Genomic DNA, 21,851 nt, shown 5'->3' with positions numbered 1-21,851 from the left:
CCAGTGGTATGAATGCTGGATGGAGAATGTTGAGTTCCCTTGGCAGCATACAGGCCTCAGTTTCCCCAGCCAGAGCCTCTGAATGAGACTCAAGGAACAGAGAGAATGGGAGATGCCCATGTGTCTATGGGGGTGATTCTCTTAGGCCAGACTGTGGTTGGGTTTGTGGGTACTTTGTCTCTTCTCTTCCATTACCTATTCCTTTCCAGCATGGGGAACAAGATGAGAGCCACAGAATTGATTCTTAGGCACTTAATTGTGGCCAACATCCTAAGTCTTCTGTGTAGGGGTGTTCCCCAAACCATGGTGGCTTGGGGCTGGAGAAATTTCTTCAATGATGTGGAGTGCAAAATGGTCTTCTATCTTCAACAAGTGGGCAGGGGGGTGTCGATCAGTAGCACTTGCTCCCTGAGCCTCTTCCTTGCTATCAGCATCAGCCAGGGGGACACCAAGTGGGCAGGGCTGAAGTGGAAAGCCCACAAGCATATTGTCTTCACCGTCTACCTCAACTGGGGTATCTTCCTCCTGGTGAGCATTGTTTCTCTTATGTTCATGACCAGACTCAAAGCGCACGACAGCATGACGAGCTTAAAGGCCTATGGATACTGTTCTTCCATGAGTCAGGACCCAGCTGCTAATGTGCTGTACGTGGCCATGCTTTCGGTGCCTGATGTTCTGTGTCTGGGGCTCATGCTCTGGTCCAGCACCTCCATGCTCTTCATCCTGTACAGACACAAGCAGAGAATGGGACTTATTCAGAGGATCAGCGTCTCCACCAGAGCCTCTCTCGAGTCCAGAGCCACCATAAGTATCCTCCTCCTGGTGAGCGCCTTTGTCTCCTTTTATTCCATGTCCTGCATCTGTCAGATTTTCTTGTCTGTGATTTACAACCCCAACCCTGTGCTGCACCATATGGCAGCATTTGCTATAGGCTGTATCCCAGCCCTCAGCCCTTTCCTGCTCATGAGCGGATACTCCACTCCCTGCAGCCTCCTCTTCACCTACACAAAGAATAAGAAAGTGGTCCTTCCCTAAGGACCACCAAGCTTGTATATCTGCTGAACTTTGCTTGGCCATTCAACAATCTCCACACCTAGATAAAAGTCATCTGCTTAGAGATAGAGGTGTGCACAGACGTCCACAGCTGTGCTTTTTTGTGCTATATATCTGTGTTTGTGTTCATCTGTCTCTATTGTGCTGGCCCACAAAATTATATGAAAGTGGAAATGTGAGATTTTGAAATAATGCTTATTGGGTCATGTCAACTTCCTCCAGAGAATCTGCCCCAGTAATTGGTAGTCCTGTCAAATTCAAGATCAACTGGTTAAACTCACCTAACATGATTTTGTAATTCCATTTTGAGTCTTTGATTTTTTTCTTTCTTTCTTTAATAGTTCCCTATGCAATGAAGCAAATCATTCCTAAAGCCCCTTCTGTTCTGGAGAAGAAAGTAGTTGGAAAGAAAATAGCAGCTGGCAATTGTTTCTAACATATTTATAAGATGATTTCTTTGTTGCTTTGTATGTCCCTCACCCACGGTATAACCCATGCTTTGACTCTATTTGAAGTAGGTGTAATTTGTGGAGGGGAAGGGAAAAAACAAATCATTTAACTAGGGATACAGGTGGACCCATTGCAACAATGAGACGTACAAGTCATTATGTTGAAAAATGAACTTTACAACTTTGGTGTGTGTGTGGGAATCGGGTTGGGGTAGGGGTGGAGTATGGGAATGGATGGGAAGGGAAACAAAAGAAGAGGCAACAATGCTTCATAAGAAAAGTGCTCGTTACCTTGCCCATATAATTGTAACTCGTCTGCGGGGAATTCTCACAATAAAATAAATAAAGAAAAGGAAATAGCTGCTGGGTGTGGTGGTTGATGCCTGTGTTCTGAGTTTATGAGGAAGCCAGATCTAAGGATCACATTTCAAAGCCAGTCTAGGCAGAAAACTCTCTGAGACTTCCTCTCCAATAAACCAGTAACAAAAAAAAAAAAAGAAAGAAAACAAAAAAACAAAACAAAACAAAAAAAAAAAACATGAGGTGGTGCTGTGGCTGAAGTGGTAGAGCACGATACTTGAGCAAAATCTTCCCAGACACAGAATGGAAGCCCAGATTTCAAGAGTCAGGCCTGGCACAAAGAAGGAAAGAGAAAATGAGGGACACAGACACCAGACAGACAGACACAGACAGAGAAGAGAGAGGGCAAGCCAGCAAAGAAGGAAGGAAGGAAGAAAGTAATGAAAGAAGGAATGAATGAAAGAAGGAAGGAAGGAAGGAAGGAAGGAATGAAGGAAGGAAGGAAGGAAGGAAGGAAGGATGGAAGGAAGGATGGAAGGGAGTCCTGTTGGTGTAGCACTGACTACAAACATCAAGGCTTCTTCCTGACAGTTATTTCCTTAGTCTTTTCCGTGATTATTTCTTGAACATAATTTATTTTCACAAGTCTTTATTTTCCTTGGAGGTCTATGTTACATATCTCTAGACTCTCTGCTATTTCACAAGGACATTAAGTGTACTTCTAAAAAGCTCATTTTTTAATGTAAAATTGTTTTTACAACACGAAAGCTCCTTGAGAAAGTCTCTTGCTTGACTATTGTGACATTTACTGCAGTGCTCCTCATGTCCCTTGTTATGAGGTCACTTTAGCACAGCCTCTAGGGTGCAGGTCAGGGCTGCTGTGCTGAATGACAGGCAGGGTCCTCTGGTCCATGACTCTACACCTCCACCCTTTTCTTCTTGGGAATAAATTGCAGGGTGACAGCAAGCCAGAAGTAGCACTGATGCAACGGGGACATTCACCAGCCCTGCTCACGGATAGGACCCAGTCTCTGAGTTCAAGTCCTGGGATCAGCACAGAAAAGGAAAGCAAGCAGATTGCAGGCCTGCCTCCAGGAGCCATCCAGGGATTATGCCAGGCATTGTTTGCACTGTGGGCTCTGAGCCAGGCACCTCCTCCTGATCCTGAAGTTCCCACAGCCAGCCCACCACAGATAGGCTTGAACCACAGACCCCACCATCCCTGCACTCCCTGCCCCCACACTTGCTTTAGCCAGATTCTGTACCTGTCCAACTCCCTTAATCCAACCCAACGTCATTGATGCCAGCACAGGCATGATCTGGGCCCTTTGGGGAGCTGTCTGGAGTCATCATTAACATCACGGACACCTGGTCCTCTCCTGACCCCTGGTGTTCCCATTCCCAGAGGTCCTCCCGGTCTGTGTCACCTTGGAGAGCTTGGATGTGGACTTAGCCTCCTGACCTAGGGGCAGCGTGCGTCCTCCACCACCTCCCTGCCTTCTGTGGGGACGCAGGCTTTCCCTGCCCCAAACCCGCCCCCTGTCAGCACCTGCTCCCCAGGAGCACCCCATCCTCCACCCACCTCACACTCTGTCTTGAGCCTGATCCAAATCCAAGACTACCCACCCCCCCATGCTTCCCCTGCCCCACAGTGCTCAGCAATGCTCCACACAGTTTCCCCCCCCCCTTTTTTTTGGTCGGCCATGGGACTAGTAGCTTCTGGAGAGTTCACACATTCAGGACCTCTCTCCATCTCTGACTCCTCCTTTTTCCTAGCTCCCTCCGTTCTGTTCCACCATTTTGTATGAATCCTTTTCCTGTCCCCCATTTCCTTGCCACGCGGTGTTCAGACCCCCGAGTCCTGCTCTCTCCTGCACACCTGCCAGCCAGAGCTCACAGCCAGCTCCTGACTTGGCTTCATTCACAGCAGCACCTGTTGACTATGCTCAATATGAAGGAGGGATGAGACATGCTCACCTCTCACCTCTGGGGATAGGTTGAACCTCCTGAAAAAGCCTTTCAGTAAAAATGGGTTGTGACACAAAGGTGGGACTCAGCTGAGGAACCGGCTAGGAGGTCAGCTCCACCCCACACCCTGCATCCTTAGCTTGGGGGCTCCGGGCCCCACCCCTTATGCACCTACTGCTGGTAGAGCTGGCCACACTGTGGTTGCCATCCTCCCAAAACAAACAGCCTGACCAATCGCTCCCATTCCGATGAAAACAGCCGAATCCAGAAGGGTCAAGAAAGTCCTGGGGAGGTTTTGGGGGGAAGCTCTCAGGCCAGTTCAGATCTGGGAGTAACCATTGACAGACGACTGGGACAGGCACCATATGACTTCTGTTCCTGGGTCACACCTGATTCCTGGCATGATGGTGGCCACTATTACACACTTCAAACACCTTGTCTTGTCAGGTCCCTGCTGGACTGTATCTAACTTCCCATTGTTTCTACTTCATTAAAATCCCTATCTACTCACTTCTTAACAGCTGATAGTGTCTTCACAGCAAAACCTTTAAAACAGATGGATTCTTATAATAATGATGGGGGGGGAAGGAAATCAGTAGTGGGGCTTGAACTTAGGCCCTGGGTGATGTCCCTGAGCTCTTTTACTCATGGCTAGCACTCTACCACTTGGAGCTTAGTGCCACTTCCAGTTTTCTGGTAGGGAATTGAAGTCTCCTGGACTTTTCCGCCCAGGCTGGCTTTGAACTGTGATCCTCAGATCTCAGCCTCAGTCGCTTGGATGACAGGTGCCAGCCACAGATGTCCAGGGTCTTACTCTTCAAATTATCCAGGACTGGTTGAGCCACACTTGCAATTATTGGTAGAATGTAACGTGGGCATGGTACATGATCTTTCAATGCATTGTTGAAATTACTAGCAGTTATGTTATATTAAATATTTTCCATCTGAGCTCTTCAAGGTAATAGGTGTCTAATCTTGTCTCTAGTCTGTTCTCCTTTTGGTATGAGAGGGAGTTTGGTAGCCTTATTCCTTTCCTAGTTTTTGAACCTGTCTGAGAGGCATTGGTGGTAACTCAGAGCTAAAGAGCTGAGGGACAGCGCCCAGGCCCAGAGTTCAGGCACCACAACCAGACACAAAAAAACAAACATCTCCCCAACATCACTGTGTCTGCCTTACCTGTCTTCTGAAACTTCTGAGTGAAGCTGAAGGCCCTGTCTTAGGTTGGTCAGACTGGCACCCCCTCTTACCCATCTCTGGCAGCAGTTCGTCTCTGTGCAAGGGGGGAAGATTAATTTATATGGAGCTTGATCTTATGTAGCTGGCTGGCTAAACTCACAGGAGAGTTTTGCAGTGCACATATAATACAAGGAAGGCATAGAAAAACCATCAGTAAAAGCATTCCCAGGCCAAGGAATGACATTAGCAATACTTTGACATACGTCAGGGAAGTGAGATAGCGTTGAAATTGCTTAAACAGTTTTTTTTTTTAGCAATTTTTGTAACTTCAGAGTCCAGAGGTAGGGCTTGTGTAGTACTATGAGCAAGCTGATTAAGATAATGGGCAGTTTGTACATTTTGTGTTAACACCACAGCAGCTGCTGCTGTGGAGGCAGCTAACAAAATAAAGGCCAAAACATCAGCTAAACTACCCCAACAAATCGAAGAGGGCACATTAGTTCTTTCAATTGTCTTAACACCTGAATGCCAGAATCTTCATACCAAGTTTCAGAAATATTTACAGGAAGTAAACAAATGATGGTTGTCTAACAATTAGTATGGATTCAGTTATGCTGCTATATGAGCAATTAGTAAAAGAACAATTAGAGCAGGTAACATTAAAATAATTAGCTCCCACAGAAATATTAAACAGTCCATACATAATGACATGGGGTGATGATACACAACTCATAATTATTTTTTAAAGGATGAATTGGGCCAGGTTATGTTGTTGAGTGCAGCCACCAGCATCCAAACATGATGTTGAGGATGCCCATTCATCCACCACAGTTCAAGATTGTACTTATTAGTAAGATAAGCTCCAGACCAGTCCATTAATTGAGAGTTGGTTCCAGAAATATTGGTAACAAATGGCTGTATGTTCATGCACCTCATTGGATGAGGCTCTCCTCTAGATACCACTATTTGTGAAGAATTAATACAATGTTGTATCATATAGGATAGAGTAGAATTTGCATGAACTGGGTGTTCAGTTGGCATCGATGTCATCTGCATATTGTAGATCTGAATTTTTGTCTGGGATCCAAATTTTATGAGTCATGGATAGCATTATAATACAGCCTGGAATGGAGCCTTAGAGCTGGTGGTAAAGCAAAAAAGGAGCTCAAATGCCTGCAGCTGAAATATTTCCCATCTTGGTGCGATGGATGAAGGGATAGGGGGTTGTACTGTATGCTGATCTCTTGACGTAAATGTGTACTTCAAATCCCTTCCAAGTTGTAGGGTGCACAATTGGGGCATCCGGCATGTAAGCCCAATGTGTCAGCATTTGTGTCATCTGAATGAGCTTCCACAATCCTAATGCAATGCTCAGGCAACCAGTGGGATTTTTTTTCTTCCTGCAAAATAACACAAACATGTCCTCGATCCCAAAGTGGATCGGGGATCGTGCCAATCACATGTGAAAGGATCCTTCCACTTAACTTGGGCAAAAGCTCTTTGCGCTCTCTGCTGTGCTGCAGAAAGGCCATTACAATCTAAGCTTTAAAAAATTACTACAAATGAAGCATGAGAAGAATATTAACAAGAGAGAAGGGGTATAATTCCCCATTGTAATTTAACAGTCTATTGGCTTGTTTAACAATTTCTTGTTCTTGAGGAATATAGGGAATATCTGTAGAGTGAAAAATCTGGTAAGATTTACAAAAAGTTTGTAAAGCTTGTCCAACATATCCCGGACTATTATCAGTTTTAATATGTTTAGGAAGTCCTATAGTGGCAAAGCAGTGTAGGGAAGGAGCAATACAATGTTTGCTGGTCTCCCTGGGAGGAGTAGTAGCCATAATAAAATTAGAGTAGGTATATGGTAACATGGACAAAGCCAGGCCATCCAAAAGATGGAATCATTCGGGAGTTTAGTCTACTTTTTGCAAAGTGGTGGTGGTCAGGGTAACAATGTAGATTTCCTCCAGGTGACTGTCAGGGTGTAGAAGCAGCAACAGCAGCAGCAGCAGCAGGGTCTCTCAGTGGCTCTAAAAGACTGTCACACGTCGCGCTGGGCTGTAAATTTCTACACAGACTGGTTAAGGATACAATTAATACATAGGCTTGGCAGGCGGTGGCCCCACTAGTTTTTAAGAATAGATTGACAATAGCCCAGGACAATTTTACCAAGATGACAACCTTTTTAACTAGATAGTTCTTTAAATAAGGCTGATTTTCTAGGCTATAGAGGGCTCAGTCCTATACTACTATTTTCCATGCCTTTTTCTTCTGTCTATTTTGCCACATTTTTTTTATGACTCGGTCCCTTGTTCTAAAAAGGAGATGATGGGCGAAGATTCATCTTCTGTAACTTCTTCAAGCTGACTCAGAGGTATTGATCTTACCTAGCCAGGAACCTATAACCTTAGTCTATTTTACAAAGAGGTTACCAGGTTTAGATGTCATTAAGAACAATGTGTTAACTTTTGACAAATGCACAGACTTTTTCTCAAGCTACAGTAGTGTAGTTTGTTTAGCACTCTGTTTTGTAAAAGCATCTTTAGGAATGTGACCTCTAGTGACCCTAACAATGTCTAAGTCACCTGTGCAAGCCTTTAGACAGATGTTAACACAATCACACTCTTGGGTTTACAAACTTTTTTCTTGAGCAGATAAATTTTATGTAGCTGGTGTTAGCTCAAAAGTTATTGCCATTAGGGTTTTGGCACATACAGGTGTTGGGATTTCAACCATCCCCCACATTTTATAACTTTATCTTTTTAGTACTATCACAAGTTTCTGTCCCTACAAAGTAGATACTCATGGATATTAGGCATGCTTACAACCTATCTTCCCATGACCTCCTGGCTCTGACCAATTTTTGAAGGGCCATGCACAAATGACTCTAGGATTTGACATTTTTGTCATCCAAGCAGTGGCTTACTGCCTCTGGATGCTCCTCCATTGCTTTGTCCCAGGAATGTCTTCTCTACACTGGGATAAATGTCTTATCTGTATTTTCCTTAGCTGGTCGCTGGACATGAACTCGGGCCTGAGTGCTGTCCCTCAGCTCTCCAGCTCAAGGCTAGCACTCTGCCGCTATGAGGCCCAAAGCAACTCTGCTTGCTCTTTCAGTACTCTGCTGGCTGAGTAGAAGTGACAGTCTCACAGGGACCTTTTTCTGCCCGGGCTGGCTTTGTACCAGTTTGCAGATCAATGAGTCTTATAAAAGGCATGTTGGGGTAAGGAGTATGGGTCAGGGTATGGGGATTACCTCCAGCTCCGGTCTCCCTTGAGGGATACACTGTCCCCTGTAGGGTACTCACCCTGGAGCTAGTTGTTTCTGTGTGGGGATGGGCATCAGTCGCTGTTGCAATCTGAGTTGAGTTGGGGTGGTTGCGGGCTGGGCTGGGCAGTGGTGGCTCTGTGTGATTCTTTTCTGTCTCTACCTCTGTCAAAGCTGTCGGGTCCACAGTGTCCTCACTCAGGCGGCTTCTGCGAGGGTGATCTGCAGGCAGCCCCCTGTGTCTCTGGGTCCCTGACGGCCCCCGCCAAGTCGTCACAATCAGCAGGCCTGACACTGGTACCTCAGGTGGCTTCTGCGTGCGTGATCTGCAGGGAGCCCCTTGTGCCTCTGGGACCTGGGGGGCCCCCCGCCAGGTCGTCGAGATCGGCAGGTCTGACATCGGTGCCTCAGCAAATGCACTTTCTTGAAACAGACAAGGACAGGGCAGAGGAATTGTCAACAAGACCAGAAGGGTCCAGGTGAGGAATGGAGTCACATGCAATGAGGTAGACCAGAAACCCAGGGTGAGGAGTCACTACTGATCCTCTCCTGAGCACAGTGACAAATTTCGGCTTCAAAATCACCACTGATAATGATGAAAATGAGGAGGGAATTAGAGAATGAAGCTACCTCCTCAGAAACAACCAGGCATGAAAAGAGATCACTCATCACCCTGCTTTCAGGAATATGCTTGAAATGCTTACCTCTAATCTCCAAATGGGGTCTCTAGGGATGAAAACATTTTTAGAAAAAAATGGCCATTATTGCCAAAGAAACTTCTGTACAGGAATGTCTCATTCTATTTTCTTTCTTTTTTTGTGCCAGTACAGGGGTTTGAACTCTGGACCTTGATGCTGTTGCTGAGCTCTTTTATTCCAGACTGGCACTGTACCACCAGAGATTGGAGATGAGAATTGGAGATAAGAATCACATGGGCTTTCTTCACCAGGATGGCTTTGAACCTTGATTCTCTGATGCAATCCTGAGTTTACATTAGTACAAGGTTCCATTTTTCTTTTCTAACAGCATATATGATGATAAAACAAAAGGAGACTGAGATGAGGAGGGCTGGGAAGGTGACTCAGTGGTAGAGTGCTTACCTAGCATTCATGCAGCCCTGGGTTCAATTCCTCAGCAGCTCATACATAGAAAAAGCCAGAAGTGGTGCTGTGGCGCCAATGGTAGAATGCTAGCCTTGAGCAAAAGCAGCTCAGGAACAGTGCCCAAGGCCTGAGTTCAAGTCTCAGAACGGGAAAAAAAAAAAGGATAGTGACACTTTGGGTAAGATACTTTGGGGACATATGGGTTACACACCGCTAAGGTTGTTTACAGACAGCCATCTCAAGTTGGGCCTCAGTGTCTCCTGCTGTCCTATTGGGATCCAGGAGAGATAAGGGACTGCACCACTCCCCTGCCCCTTGGAGAAGCACCCACAGGAAAGTGAAAAGTGTCTTGATAATTGTCACATGGGGGAAAAGTAAAAGCTTTCTGAGAATTTGTCTTGCCACCCCAGGTGAAGGGAAAATCACTGCTCCCCCGGGAGATGACCTCAGCTGCCGCCCTCCTGGACCCCTATCTAAGGAGCCTTCTGCAGCTCTGAAGTGCCTGTATACATCTCAGAAACAACCCACACTGCCAAGCACATCCTGAGAGAAGATTCCAGCACTTTTGTTCACTGCCACTGGAGAAGCGCAGCCTGCAGGAGAGACCCCAGGTTCCACACTCTGGGTAAGGGATCACCTTAGGAGTGAAAGACCCTAGCCCCCTAGGATACTTCCATCGATTGCAGGGCGCCCCAGAAACTCAGACTCCAGACCGGGAGATGCAACAAGCAAGAGGAGTTTATTTGATGTTTGTGCAAAGGGACTCTCTGCCTTGGGATGGGATGGAGCCCTAAGCAGCGGTTACAGGCAAAGACCACAAGATTAACACAAGGCGTCCCGGGATTGGCCCGTTTAAAGGTCACCATATACCCCAGCAATCATTTTTTTTAACGCGGGAAATTTCGTGACACTCTTTGTAAAATGAGTGGCGGGGGGGGGGGGGGACTCAAAGGGGGATGGTTACTTTGGGCCATAAGGGTTAGGGGAGTTTACATAGTTATAGGCTTGTGATTGGTTGACATTTGGCCTAGTATGCTGGTCCTGCCAGATGATCGTTATCTCAAGGTCCTGTCTGGTGAATTTCTAAACGGGAACTGAAAAACACGTACTGTCTTTTCTTTATCTACAACCACAGACCTTATCTTGGGGCTGACATCTGGGCTCTGAGACTTTACCCAAATCCTTATTTCCAGGGAGGGTGTTGGTGTTAGCGCAAGCAAGTTTACAAAAGAAAAATCAGCAGTTACCGATTGTAAAAAGTAACTCTAATTTTTAATCTTTCATTCCCTCCTTTATTTTGAATAATTTTAATCTTAAAATTTAGAGGGTTATCTTTAATGCCTGATATTTCTGGGTTAATACTATGGCCTGTACAACGGAAAGCCTTTCTCAGATAAATTATAATAGCTTGTTAAAAATGCAGGGTCCAAGGGTGAGGAGTAAAAGAAGGATAAGCAAGGGTCCCATTACAGTGGAGATTAGGGTAGTCATCCAGGGTGATTTGTTAAACCATCCTTTAAACCAGCCCTGCTGGGTTTCACGGTCTTTTTGTCTCTTTTTAAGTCTGTCTCTAAGTTTTGCCATAGAGTCTCTAACTAGTCCTGTATGATCTGCATAGAAACAGCATTCTTCTCCCAAGGCAGCACACATTTCCCCTTCCTTTAGGAACAGCAAATCTAGGCCCCGCCGGTTCTGCAACACTACTTCAGAAAGGAAAATCAGGGACTGTTCAAGCTTTGTTACTGACTTTTCTAAAGCCTCTAAGTCCTCATCCACCGCTGCTTGGAGGGCGGAGCATTGTCAGTCTCCCTGTACTTAAGCAGCTGTTCTGGTACCCACCCCGGCTGCCATTCCTATCCCCAACATAACTACTAGAGTGAGGGACACTGGGTCCCTACGGTATCTGGTGGGGTGTTGTTCGTATCGGGCCTCCATGGTTCCAGCTGGGTGGTAAAAGATTTTGGGGAGCACCTAGATCATAATGCGGAAATCACTGGTAAAATTTAAAACGTGGGTGGCTAGGCAGGGGGAAAGTCCTTTGTTGCAGGCCCACCAAGCTCCAGGGTGCGGCAACAAGTAGGGACCTGGGCCACGACTGGGACTGGTAGAGTTGCAAAAGTTGTTATATGGCAGGGGTGGATGTCCTATACAAGTTCCTTGGCCAGATATTTGAGTCAAGGTTAGCATAGGCAGGGAGCTATGGCACCTACTGGGGTCCGAAGTGCTGGTGTAAGACCCTGGGACTGCAATGCCTTCATAGTAAGGGGGGCTTGAAGCTAGGCATAACCAGCAAGACTCAGTCCCCAAAGGCAGAGTCTGATTTAGAGCCAAATATGCACCATTTACCAGATTAAATAAATGCTGCCCTGTGGAGGAAGGCAATGGGCTGGCTCGGGGTGGTGAGGGAGTCTTGAAACCTATAGCTGGGTGTTTGGCCATAGCATGGGGGGGTAAGCGGGGGATCTTCCTGTGGTCTCATTTTGAGGGAACCTCGTTCTCCCAGCACCGGATATGGCCCTAAAAGTTGGGGTGCAGGGGTCTCTACTCGTAGCCAGATGGTCATGAGAAGCCCATCATCATGTAAGTCCTTGTACAACCTGATGCCCCAAGAAAAACCAGTGACCCATCCCATATTCGGTCTCTTTTCCTTAGAGGTAAATTGTACTTTGAGGGGGTTACACCAAGCTTGGCACTCGTTAAGGAGCGCGAGATTCACTTTGTCAGGCCCCTTGGATATTTGGATGGATGGATCCCACAGAGGAAGGTGTGTGTTGTTTGCCTTTACATGTACGTAATCCCAAGAGGAGGAAGGCTTCCAATAGGTGTCACCTGTGGTCTCACAGCCCCAAGCCTTACAAAACTAGTCACTCCTTCCCCCGCAGCGGTTGGTGGAGCAGTCCCCATGATATCTGGGACAAACGGATATTGAGTGGGATCGTAGGTCTCTCCTACCTTCTGCTCTCCCGCAGCCCCCAATTTTGTTTTCAGGGGTAGGGCCGAAGGGGGGTTTGACTGGGTCAAAATACTGCCCTAGGTCCCAGTAGCCATACTCTCCCAGTGCTAGCTTCCAAAGGTCTGGATACAAATTTGGCCACCAAGTCCAGAGGGGGTCTATGGTAGAGGTAGACCATATTACGGCCCCCTGCCCAGTCACTACTTGTCACGTCTGGTTTTGGGGAAAGTTTGGGTTTATGCCTGCCAGGGGATGGACACTTCGTCCTTCTGTTACGGTCAAAGCCACAATAGAAAAAAACATTAAGCAGTTTTTAAGAGTCTTATCTTGAGAGGATTTTGAGTACGCTGCAGCTTCCATCTGGACGACGCTGTGGGATTCTCGTTGACCTCTGGTGGTGCACGTTTAACGTGGGAGGCATGAATCCAGGCCACAATCACGTCCACCTTTAATGCTGTGGGGGTGGTCAGTAGTATGGTATACGGGCCTTTCCAGCGAGGCTCAAGGGTCCTGGACTGATGTCTCCTCACATACACCTCATCGCCGATCTGGAAGGGGTGTGGGACGGTGGAGTTCTCAGCTGCCTAGGCTGTTGCCAGAGGTCTCCACACTTGATTTTGAATGAGTTGCAGGGCGCCATTCCCTCCTTTGGCTTGTGGAACCTTTATCTTAGAACAGCCTTAAGGCACCACTGTGATGCAGAAGTTAAGGCTAAGAGTACTACTTCCATTGATAACACACTCAGGTTATTACCATACCAGAGCCAAACTAGGCTGTGACTATAGAGTGGATTTCCAGTCACTATGCATGGAAGTGCCTAAGGTAAGCAAGCCAATGATATCCTTGTCCCCAGTATCCACTGTTGGAATGTCCCACAAGATCTTAGATTTAGGAGCTGTCAACCAGGAAGCAAACTTAGGTGATGGAATCAGGCAGGAGTACCTCCAGGTGACTGTCAGGCCGTCGTTGAACTTTACCCATTAGGGTGTACACCAGCAGCAGGATCTCTCAGTGGCTCCAAAAAACTGTCACACCTCATGCTGGGCTGTAAATTCCTACACAGATTGGTTAAGGATGCAAGTAATACGTAGGCTTGGCAGGTTTTGATCCTGCTGGTTTTTAAGACCTTTAAACAATAGCCCAGGACAATTTACCAAAATTACAACTTTTTTTTACTAACCAGATATTTTTGTAAACAGGCACAGAAGGCTTAGTCTTGTAACCATCTCCGACAGATGCAGTCTCAACACTTGCACACCTGTTAACACTATTTTTATGCCTTTTTTTAAAAAATTATTATTTTATTTAGTTTGCCTCATTTTTTAAAAACTGTCTCTAGACTCTGGATCTTAAAAGGGGGTTGATGGGTGAAGGTCCATCTTCTATAACTTCTTCAAGCTGACTTCAGGGGCATTGATCCTACCTAGCCAGGGACCTATAACCTTAGCCTATTTTACAAAGAGGCTATCAGGGTTAGATGTCATTAAGAACAATATTTTGACAACTGCACAGACCTTTTCTCCAGCTACAGCAGTGTAGTTTGTTTAGCACTCTGGTTTGCAAAAACATCTTTTTAGACCGCTTAGGAATGTGATCTCTAGTGACCCTAACAATGCCTAAGTTACCTTTGCAGGCCTTTAGAAAGAGATCAATGGACTCTCAGGTTTACAAACTTTTTCCTGAGCAGATGAATTTCATGTAGCTGATGTCAGCTCAATAGTTACTGCCAATTAAAGCTTTTGGCACATAAAGGGGTTGAGATTTAAACTATCCCCCATATTTTATAACATTAGCTTTTTACTACTATCACAGAGGACTGGCAAGTTCCTGTCCCTTACAAGGTAGATAGTCATGGACATTAGGCATGCTTACAAACTCTTTCCATGACCTCCCGGCTCTGACCAGTTTTGAAGGGCCATACACAAATGATTCTAGGATCTGACATTTCTGCCATCCAAGCAGTGGCTTACTGCTTCTGGATGCTTCTCCATTGCTCTTGTCCCAGGAGTGTCTTCTCTACACTGGATAAATGCTTCATTGGCATTTCCCTTAGCTGGTCACTGGACTTGAACTCGGGGCCTGAGTGCTGTCCCTCAGCTCTCCAGCTCAAGGCTAGCACTCTGCCACTATGAGTCCCAAAGCAACTCTGCTTGCTCTTTCAGTACTCTGCTGGCTGAGTAGAGGTGACAGTCTCACAGGGACCTTTTTCTGCCTGGGCTGGCTTTGAACCAGTTTGCAGGTCAATGAGTCTTACAAAAGGCCATTTTACTCCAATTAAAAGCAACAAGGTGGTCAACATAGAAGTAGCTTTTAAGCATGCTCTTACCTGAAACTTATTAAGAGTCAAAGTTACATCTGACAAACTTTTAAAGATCCTCTGTGCTTTGCTCTGGACTTCGCTGGAAACTTAAAAAAAAAAACCTATAAGAGCAAACTAGAATAGCAATTATTTTTGTAATCCTAATTTTGTTTTCGTGCACTTTGAGGCCAATGTTAAGAACAATTTTATATTTAAACTTTATGTCTAAAAATCCATTTTTAATTTTTAAACCTCTTATTAATCACCTTTAATATTTTATACTTTAGTTTTTATTTGCGTTTTAAAAAACCTCTTAAAATCTTGAGGCCAAGTGTCACTCATTGTCTCTTGGCTGCTTGTTTTTACACATTAAAACTTTTACACTTAAATGACAATTTTTCCTTAATGCAAGAATTACAGTCACCATCACTATACCACGAAGCTTGAAAGATTAAAAATTAGAGTTATATTTTTACAAATACTAACTGCTGGTTTTGCTTCTGTAAACTTGCGCTAGCCCTGACCCTTCCCCTCGCTGGAGATAAATAAAAAGCTTCGGAGTCTAGGTGTCGGCCCTGGGACAAGCTCTGTAGTCTTAAATAAAGAGCTAACAAATAAATTCCCCAAATGGCCAAATGGGACCCAAGATAAGGAACAAAGAGTATGTTCCTCCGCATTCCTGTGCAGAAATTCCCAGTTTAGGGGGCTCAAGATAAGGGCCATCTGGTGGGCTCTGCAGACTAGGCCAAATTGTTAATCAATCACAAACCTGTAACACTGTAAATCTCCTAACCCTTATCTCCCAGAGTGACTACCTCCATCTGCACTAATTATCTTATTGCAAAGAGTGTTATAAACTTCCCCGGGTAGTAAAAAAATAATTGCTAAAGTACATAGTGACCTTTTAAATGGGCCAATCCCAGGGACACCTGGTGTTATATGCTAATCCTGTGGTCTTTGTCTTTAAAAGTGCCTGTAACCGCTGGACGGGGCTCCCTGTCTGCCCTGGACAGAGAGCCCGTTTGCGCAAACGCCAAATAAACTCCTCTTGCTTATTGCAGCTGCTGGTTTGGAGTCTTGGTTCTTGGGGTGCCCTCCCGTTGAAGAAAGCACCCCAGGGGGTCTGGGGTCTTTCAGTGGGGGCTCATCCGGGATAAGGCGCCCCAGACCCAAAATTTCAAGACCAGTTGGAGGTAAGGCAGAGCTCTAATTTTCTGTGTTCTCCGTGCTTGTCGTTTTTGTTTTATGTTCTGGGATCCAAATCTGTATTTGGACTAGAGGGAAAAGCAGACGTGCCCGGTACCCTAGTCCCGCCCTGGAGCCCTGCTCCAGGGTCGTCTGAATCTGTATTTGGGCCAGAGGGAAAAGCAGACGTGCCCAGTACCCTGGTCCCGCCCTGGAGTCCTGCTCCAGGGTCGTCTGGAGGAAGGAGGAGATCCGAGTGTCTCTCTGTTCTGGGGAGGTTAGGCACGGCCGGCCACTCCCATCTGTAATTTCCTTCCTCATCTGTATTCACTCGGTTGCCGCGCGGCGTCTGGTTCTGTCTGTTTCTGTTTAGTGTTACTTGTTTTTAATGTGTGTTTTGTATTCTCTATAGAGATGGGACAACAAGTAAGTCCACTCCTAGGACACCGGAGACCTTGTCCTAGTTCGTCAAAAACCGATGGTTCTGCTTTTATAACTTGCTTGCTTGTCAATTATGAAGCTGCCACTGACCACCTGCGAGTGGCCCCAGTTAGATCTCAGCCTCGGGCCTTGGCTTGGGGGGGTCTGAGCGTGGCGGAGAACCTGTCAGTCTGAGGGGACGGCCGCTGGGGATTTTTCTTTTCCCTTGCCCCAAGATGACTGGGAATTCTCCACCACCTTGGAAGGCCCCTGGGTCAACGTCTGCAGGAATCTAAGAGAAAAATCCTCCGGAGGTGAGTGGGGGGTTGAGTCCCCTGATAAGTGAATGGTTGTGAGATGTCGCCGCATTCACTTAGACCTGATTTTGTCTTCGTGGCCACTTGTTTTTCTTGTTTACTTTAGTGTGTGTGTTTGTTCTATGGGGTAGGAAAGTTCTGGGTGAGTGTGGCAGGCTCACTCAGCAGACTCTGGATTCAGCTTGCTGAGTGGGAACAGCACAGAGTTCCAGTAGGGATAAACTGGGTCTCATTAGTCCCCAACTCAGCCTTTGGTTCTTGTCTAGTTCTGTTTTAGAATTGGTACCAGTTTTAAATGTGGATCCTTGGTTTTTGTGTTTATCTGTGTTTTTGTTATTTATTTAAACATCTCTGGGGGAATAAAAGTTCCAGCCTCCCACTGGGCTTGGTCACAGCCCTGCTAAGACCGCCCCCCCCCCTGTGTTACAGCAGCCAAGAGGCAGGGCATGCACAAGCCTCAGGCTACACCTTCTCCCAGTGGAGGCTGCTGGAGGAGAGGCGAGGGTGTAGAAAGTTGTGAGCCTGCCTGGTCTGGACTTTCAGCTACTCCAGACAGCTTAACAATTTGTAAAATGCTCTTGTCAAAATTGGGTAAAAATCAGGCCAGTTTAGTTTTAGGTGGCCCCCTCCCCCAGCCCTCCTCCAACAGAAGGGATTCAACAGACTAATTAGTGAATTGCCTTGCTAGACAAACAAGCTCTGGGAAAATAAAGCCCAACAAAGGTACCTAGTTTAAAAGAAATACTATCTTCAATTTTTGTTTAGAAACTTTAAAAGGTGTACGTACAACTGATTTTGATTTTTGCGCGCTTTAAGATCTGTGTGAGTGTTTTGTGTGTGTCTGTGAATGTGTTCAAAGATAAAAATTGTCAGCATGCTGTAACAATTGGGTGAGTTTAAATTTAAAGCTCAAAGGTTATGAGGTTTGGACATTACCAAAATTTAAAAAAAAAATCTTCGCTTTGTTTTAAATGGCTTTGTAAAGTTTCTTTAACTTGCAAATTAGAAAATCTGGTATTTTAAAAAACTAATATTTTAAAATGCATGAGACTGTTTATACTGTAATCAAGTTACCTGGCTTAACAAAAATACATTGGCAGTTTGGGATATAATTCCCTTGGTTAAAATTTGGGGATAAATATTAAAAATTTAAATGTAAAGGTTAGTTTAACACTGTCAAAGATGTTACCTGTTCTGTCTGTCTAAAACTGTATATTTCATTCGAGAACCAAGAGATAAGAAAAGGGAAAACTGGAAGCCAACAGAAGACCTATCTTTAGGGGTGAGGGGTGAACAAGCAGAAGTGCAGTTCAGCTGGTCATGCATGGTGGGACAGGCCCTGGGAGGAGTCCACGCATGGTGAAAGAGGGCAAGCTGGTGCAAACGCAGTTCATCTAACCCTAAAGAGTCAGATTGGATATGTGCCCATTCCATAGAAGGGGCTGAGTGGCCCATCTTTGTTCTCTCTTTTCTCTGCAGATAGACACTGAAAACATGATGGTTAAAGTGAGTGATGTGATGATCTGATTAGTATTGCTAAAACCTCCCCTTGGATGTGTTAACATTAAAATTAGGAAGGCCTTAAAAAGAGGGTTAAAAAGTTATTTGTATAATGTGGCTCACTTTCAATTATGTTCTACAATTAGGATGTTTTCAAAGTCATAAAGACGTTAAGTCTAGCTTTTTGGTTCAGTTATGATGATTGTTATTTTTGCATTAAGGAAAAATTGTCATTTGAGTTTAAAAATCTTAATGTGTGTCTGTTTTAAAACAAGCAACAAAGAGGCAATGAGTGACACTTTGCCTCAAGATTTCAAGGGATCTTTTCAAAATGGAAATAAGAAGTTTTAAAAAAAAATTAAAAATGGATTTTTGGATATAAAGTTTAAATGTAAAATAGTTCTTAACATTGGCCTAAGTGTACACAAAGAAAAAAATTAGGATTACCAAAATAATTGCTATTCCAGTTTGCTCTTATAGGTTGTTTTTTTGAGTTTCCAGCAAAGTCCAGAGCAAAGCACAGAGGATTCTTACAAGTTGTCAGATGTAACTTTGACTCTTAATAAGTTCAGGTAAGAGCATGCTTAAAAGCTACTTCTATGTTGACCACCTTGTTGCTTTTAATTGGAGTAAAGTGGCCTCTTATAAGACTCATTGATCTGCAAACTGGTTCAAAGCCAGCCCGGGCACAAAAAGGTTCCTGTGAGACTGTCACCTCTATTCAGCCAGCAGCAGAGTACTAGCCCTGGACTAAAGAGTCAGGGGACAGTACTCAAGCCGCAAGCTCGAGACTCACAGTGGCAGAGTACTAGCCCTGGACTGAAGAGTTAGGGGACAGCATTCAAGCCCCGAGTCTGGGACTCAAAGTGGCAGAGAGCTAGCCTTGAGCTGTAGAGCTGAGGGATAGTGCTCAGGCCCCGAGTTCAAATCCAGCAACCAGCTAAAGGGAAATGCCAATGAGGCATTTATCCCAATGTGAAAAAGACACTCCTGGGACAAAAGCAATGGAGGAGCATCCAGAGACAGTAAGCCACTGCTTGGATGGTAGAAATGTCAGATCCTAGAGTCATTTGTGTGTGGCCCTTCAAAACAGGTCAGAGCCGGGAGGTCATAGGAAGATAGTTTGGAAGCATGCCTAATGTTCATGACTACCTTGTAAGGGACAGGAACTTGCCAGTCCTCTGTGATAGTAAAAAGCTAATGTTATAAAATGTGGGGGATAGTTTAAATCTCAACCCCTTTATGTACCAAAAGCTCTAATTGGCAGTAATATTGAGCTGACACCAGCTACATGAAATTCATCTGCTCAGGAAAAAGTTTGTAAACCTGAGAATGTGTTTCTATTGATATCTGTCTCAAGGCCAGCAAAGGTAATTTAGGCATTGTAGGGATCATTAGAGATCACATCCCTAAGCCATCTAGGAAGATGCTTTTGCAAACCAGAGTGCTAAACACGCTACACTGCTGTAGCTAGAGAAAAGGTCTGTGCCGTTGTCAAAAGTTAAATATTGTTCTTAATGACATCTAACCCTGATGGCCTCTTTGTAAAATAGGCTAAGGTTATAGATTCCTGGCTAGGTAAGATCAACGCCCCTGAAGTCAGCTTGAAGAAGTTACAGAAGATTGACCTTCGCCCTTCTACCACCATTTTAAGATCAAGGGTCCAGAGTCAGAAATTTTGGAGAAATGAGCAAAATAGATAAAATAATTAAAAAAAAAAAGACATAAAAAATAGTGTTAACAGTTGTCGATGTGCAAGGTGTGGAGACTGCATCTGTCAGAGATGGTTACAAGACTAAGCCTTCTGAGCCTTCTGTGTCTATTTACAAAAATATCTGGTTAGTAAAAAAGTTGTGATTCTGGTAAATTGTCCTGGGCTATTGTTTAAAGATCTTAAAAACCAGCAGGATCAAAGCATCAAAGCCTGCCAAGCCTATGCAATGTATCCTTAACCAGTCTGTGTAGGAATTTACAGCCCAGTATGAGGTGTGACAGTCCCTTGGAGCCACTGAGAGATCCTGCTGCTGCTGCTGCTGCTGCTGCTGCTGCTGCTGCTGCTGCTGCTGCTGCTGCTGTTGCTGCTGCTGCTGCATACCCTAATGGGTAAAGTTCAACGACGGCCTGACAGCCACCTGGAGAAACTCCTGCCTGATTCCATCACCTGAGTCTGCTTCCTGGTTGACTGCTGCTAAATCTAAGATCTCGTGGGACATTCTTTTGGGTGATATCCAGAAACCCTCTCTTCCCACAGTGGGTATTGGGGACAAGGATATCACTGGCTTGCTTGTCTTAGGCAATTCAGTGCATAGTGACTGGAAATCCTCTCTATGGTCACAGCCTAGTTTGGCTCTGGTATGGTAATAACCTGAGTGTGTTATCAATGAAAGTAATAAACTGAAAAGGAGAGGGGGGGTAGTAAAGAAAGCCTTGGAAAAGGAATTGGGGAAAAATTGGTATCCCCTTTGGATAAAAAAGGATTTAAAGAGTAAGGATTGTCTTTAAGACAAACCTCAGAAAGTTTAAGTATGTAGCAAATGGTATGAGTATGTCTTGCACTTCAACCCCCGGGTTATATACCATGACTCCCAATCCTTCAAAAAATTGGCGGAAAGCCTGGCCCCCTGCAGATACAAAAGAGGACCCATCAGGGTAACATTACCTGTCCTCTTGGGATTTGGGACCGCCACAGGTATTACCGGAGTAGGAGTAGGGGCGGCTACATATGCGGAAGGCCAACAAGGCCTAAGACAGCTAAAAGCTGCCATAAACCAGGTCTTAAAAAATGTACAAAAATTGGTCACAGCAGTAACAGACTCCCTCACCTCCCTATCAGAGGTAGTGCTTCAAAACCGTAGAGGTTTAGACTCAGTCTTTCTCAGGGATGGTGGGGTGTGTACAGCCTTAAAAAAATGCTGTTTTTATGCTGATCATACTGGGGTAGCGCGCGACTCCATGGCCGAACTCCAAAAGCGTTCGAAATTGGGACAAGATTGAGCAAGGTAGCTGGTTTGAGAGTTGGTGGTCTAAATCCCCCTGGCTCACTACGCTCCTGTCGGCAGTAGCAGGACCTGTCATTATTGTTGCTTCTCACCTTTGGTCCTTGCATCATTAACAAGCTATTGCAGTCCATTCGTAAAAGGCTGTACGTCATACAAGCCATCATACTAACTCAACAATACCAAGTGTTACAGGCAAGGGACACACTTGCAAATGAGATAATAGCGCCTAAATTTTAAGATTAAAATTAGCCCAAAGAAAAAAACTGGGGAATGAAAGATTAAAAATTAGAGTTATATTTTTACAAATACTAACTGCTGGTTTTGCTTCTGTAAACTTGCGCTAGCCCTGACCCTTCCCCTCGCTGGAGATAAATAAAAAGCTTCGGAGTCTAGGTGTCGGCCCTGGGACAAGCTCTGTAGTCTTAAATAAAGAGCTAACAAATAAATTCCCCAAATGGCCAAATGGGACCCAAGATAAGGAACAAAGAGTATGTTCCTCCGCATTCCTGTGCAGAAATTCCCAGTTTAGGGGGCTCAAGATAAGGGCCATCTGGTGGGCTCTGCAGACTAGGCCAAATTGTTAATCAATCACAAACCTGTAACACTGTAAATCTCCTAACCCTTATCTCCCAGAGTGACTACCTCCATCTGCACTAATTATCTTATTGCAAAGAGTGTTATAAACTTCCCCGGGTAGTAAAAAAATAATTGCTAAAGTACATAGTGACCTTTTAAATGGGCCAATCCCAGGGACACCTGGTGTTATATGCTAATCCTGTGGTCTTTGTCTTTAAAAGTGCCTGTAACCGCTGGACGGGGCTCCCTGTCTGCCCTGGACAGAGAGCCCGTTTGCGCAAA

General features: G+C 45.1%; 1 protein-coding gene and 2 pseudogenes across 1 annotated transcript; 2 read left to right on the top strand and 1 right to left on the bottom strand.

The window, feature by feature from the left end:
- LOC138812426 (voltage-dependent calcium channel gamma-2 subunit-like) overlaps nt 1–21,851 on the top strand; it is a 351,801-nt pseudogene that overhangs the window by 53,903 nt on the left and 276,047 nt on the right.
- LOC138812377 (serine/threonine-protein phosphatase 2A 65 kDa regulatory subunit A alpha isoform-like) overlaps nt 1–21,851 on the bottom strand; it is a 60,420-nt pseudogene that overhangs the window by 28,935 nt on the left and 9,634 nt on the right.
- Nucleotides 106–1,035, top strand: LOC138812379 (vomeronasal type-1 receptor 4-like). The gene has a single exon (XM_070000334.1). It carries the CDS (start codon nt 106–108, stop codon nt 1,033–1,035), a length of 930 nt encoding a protein of 309 aa, XP_069856435.1.

Source organism: Dipodomys merriami, unplaced genomic scaffold (genome assembly GCF_024711535.1).
Source record: "Dipodomys merriami isolate MVZ:Mamm:240054 unplaced genomic scaffold, mDipMer1.0.p SCAF_57, whole genome shotgun sequence".
NCBI lineage: Eukaryota > Metazoa > Chordata > Mammalia > Rodentia > Heteromyidae > Dipodomys > Dipodomys merriami.
Note: the sequence above shows the minus strand (reverse complement) of the source record. Positions and strands in the feature narration are given on the sequence as shown.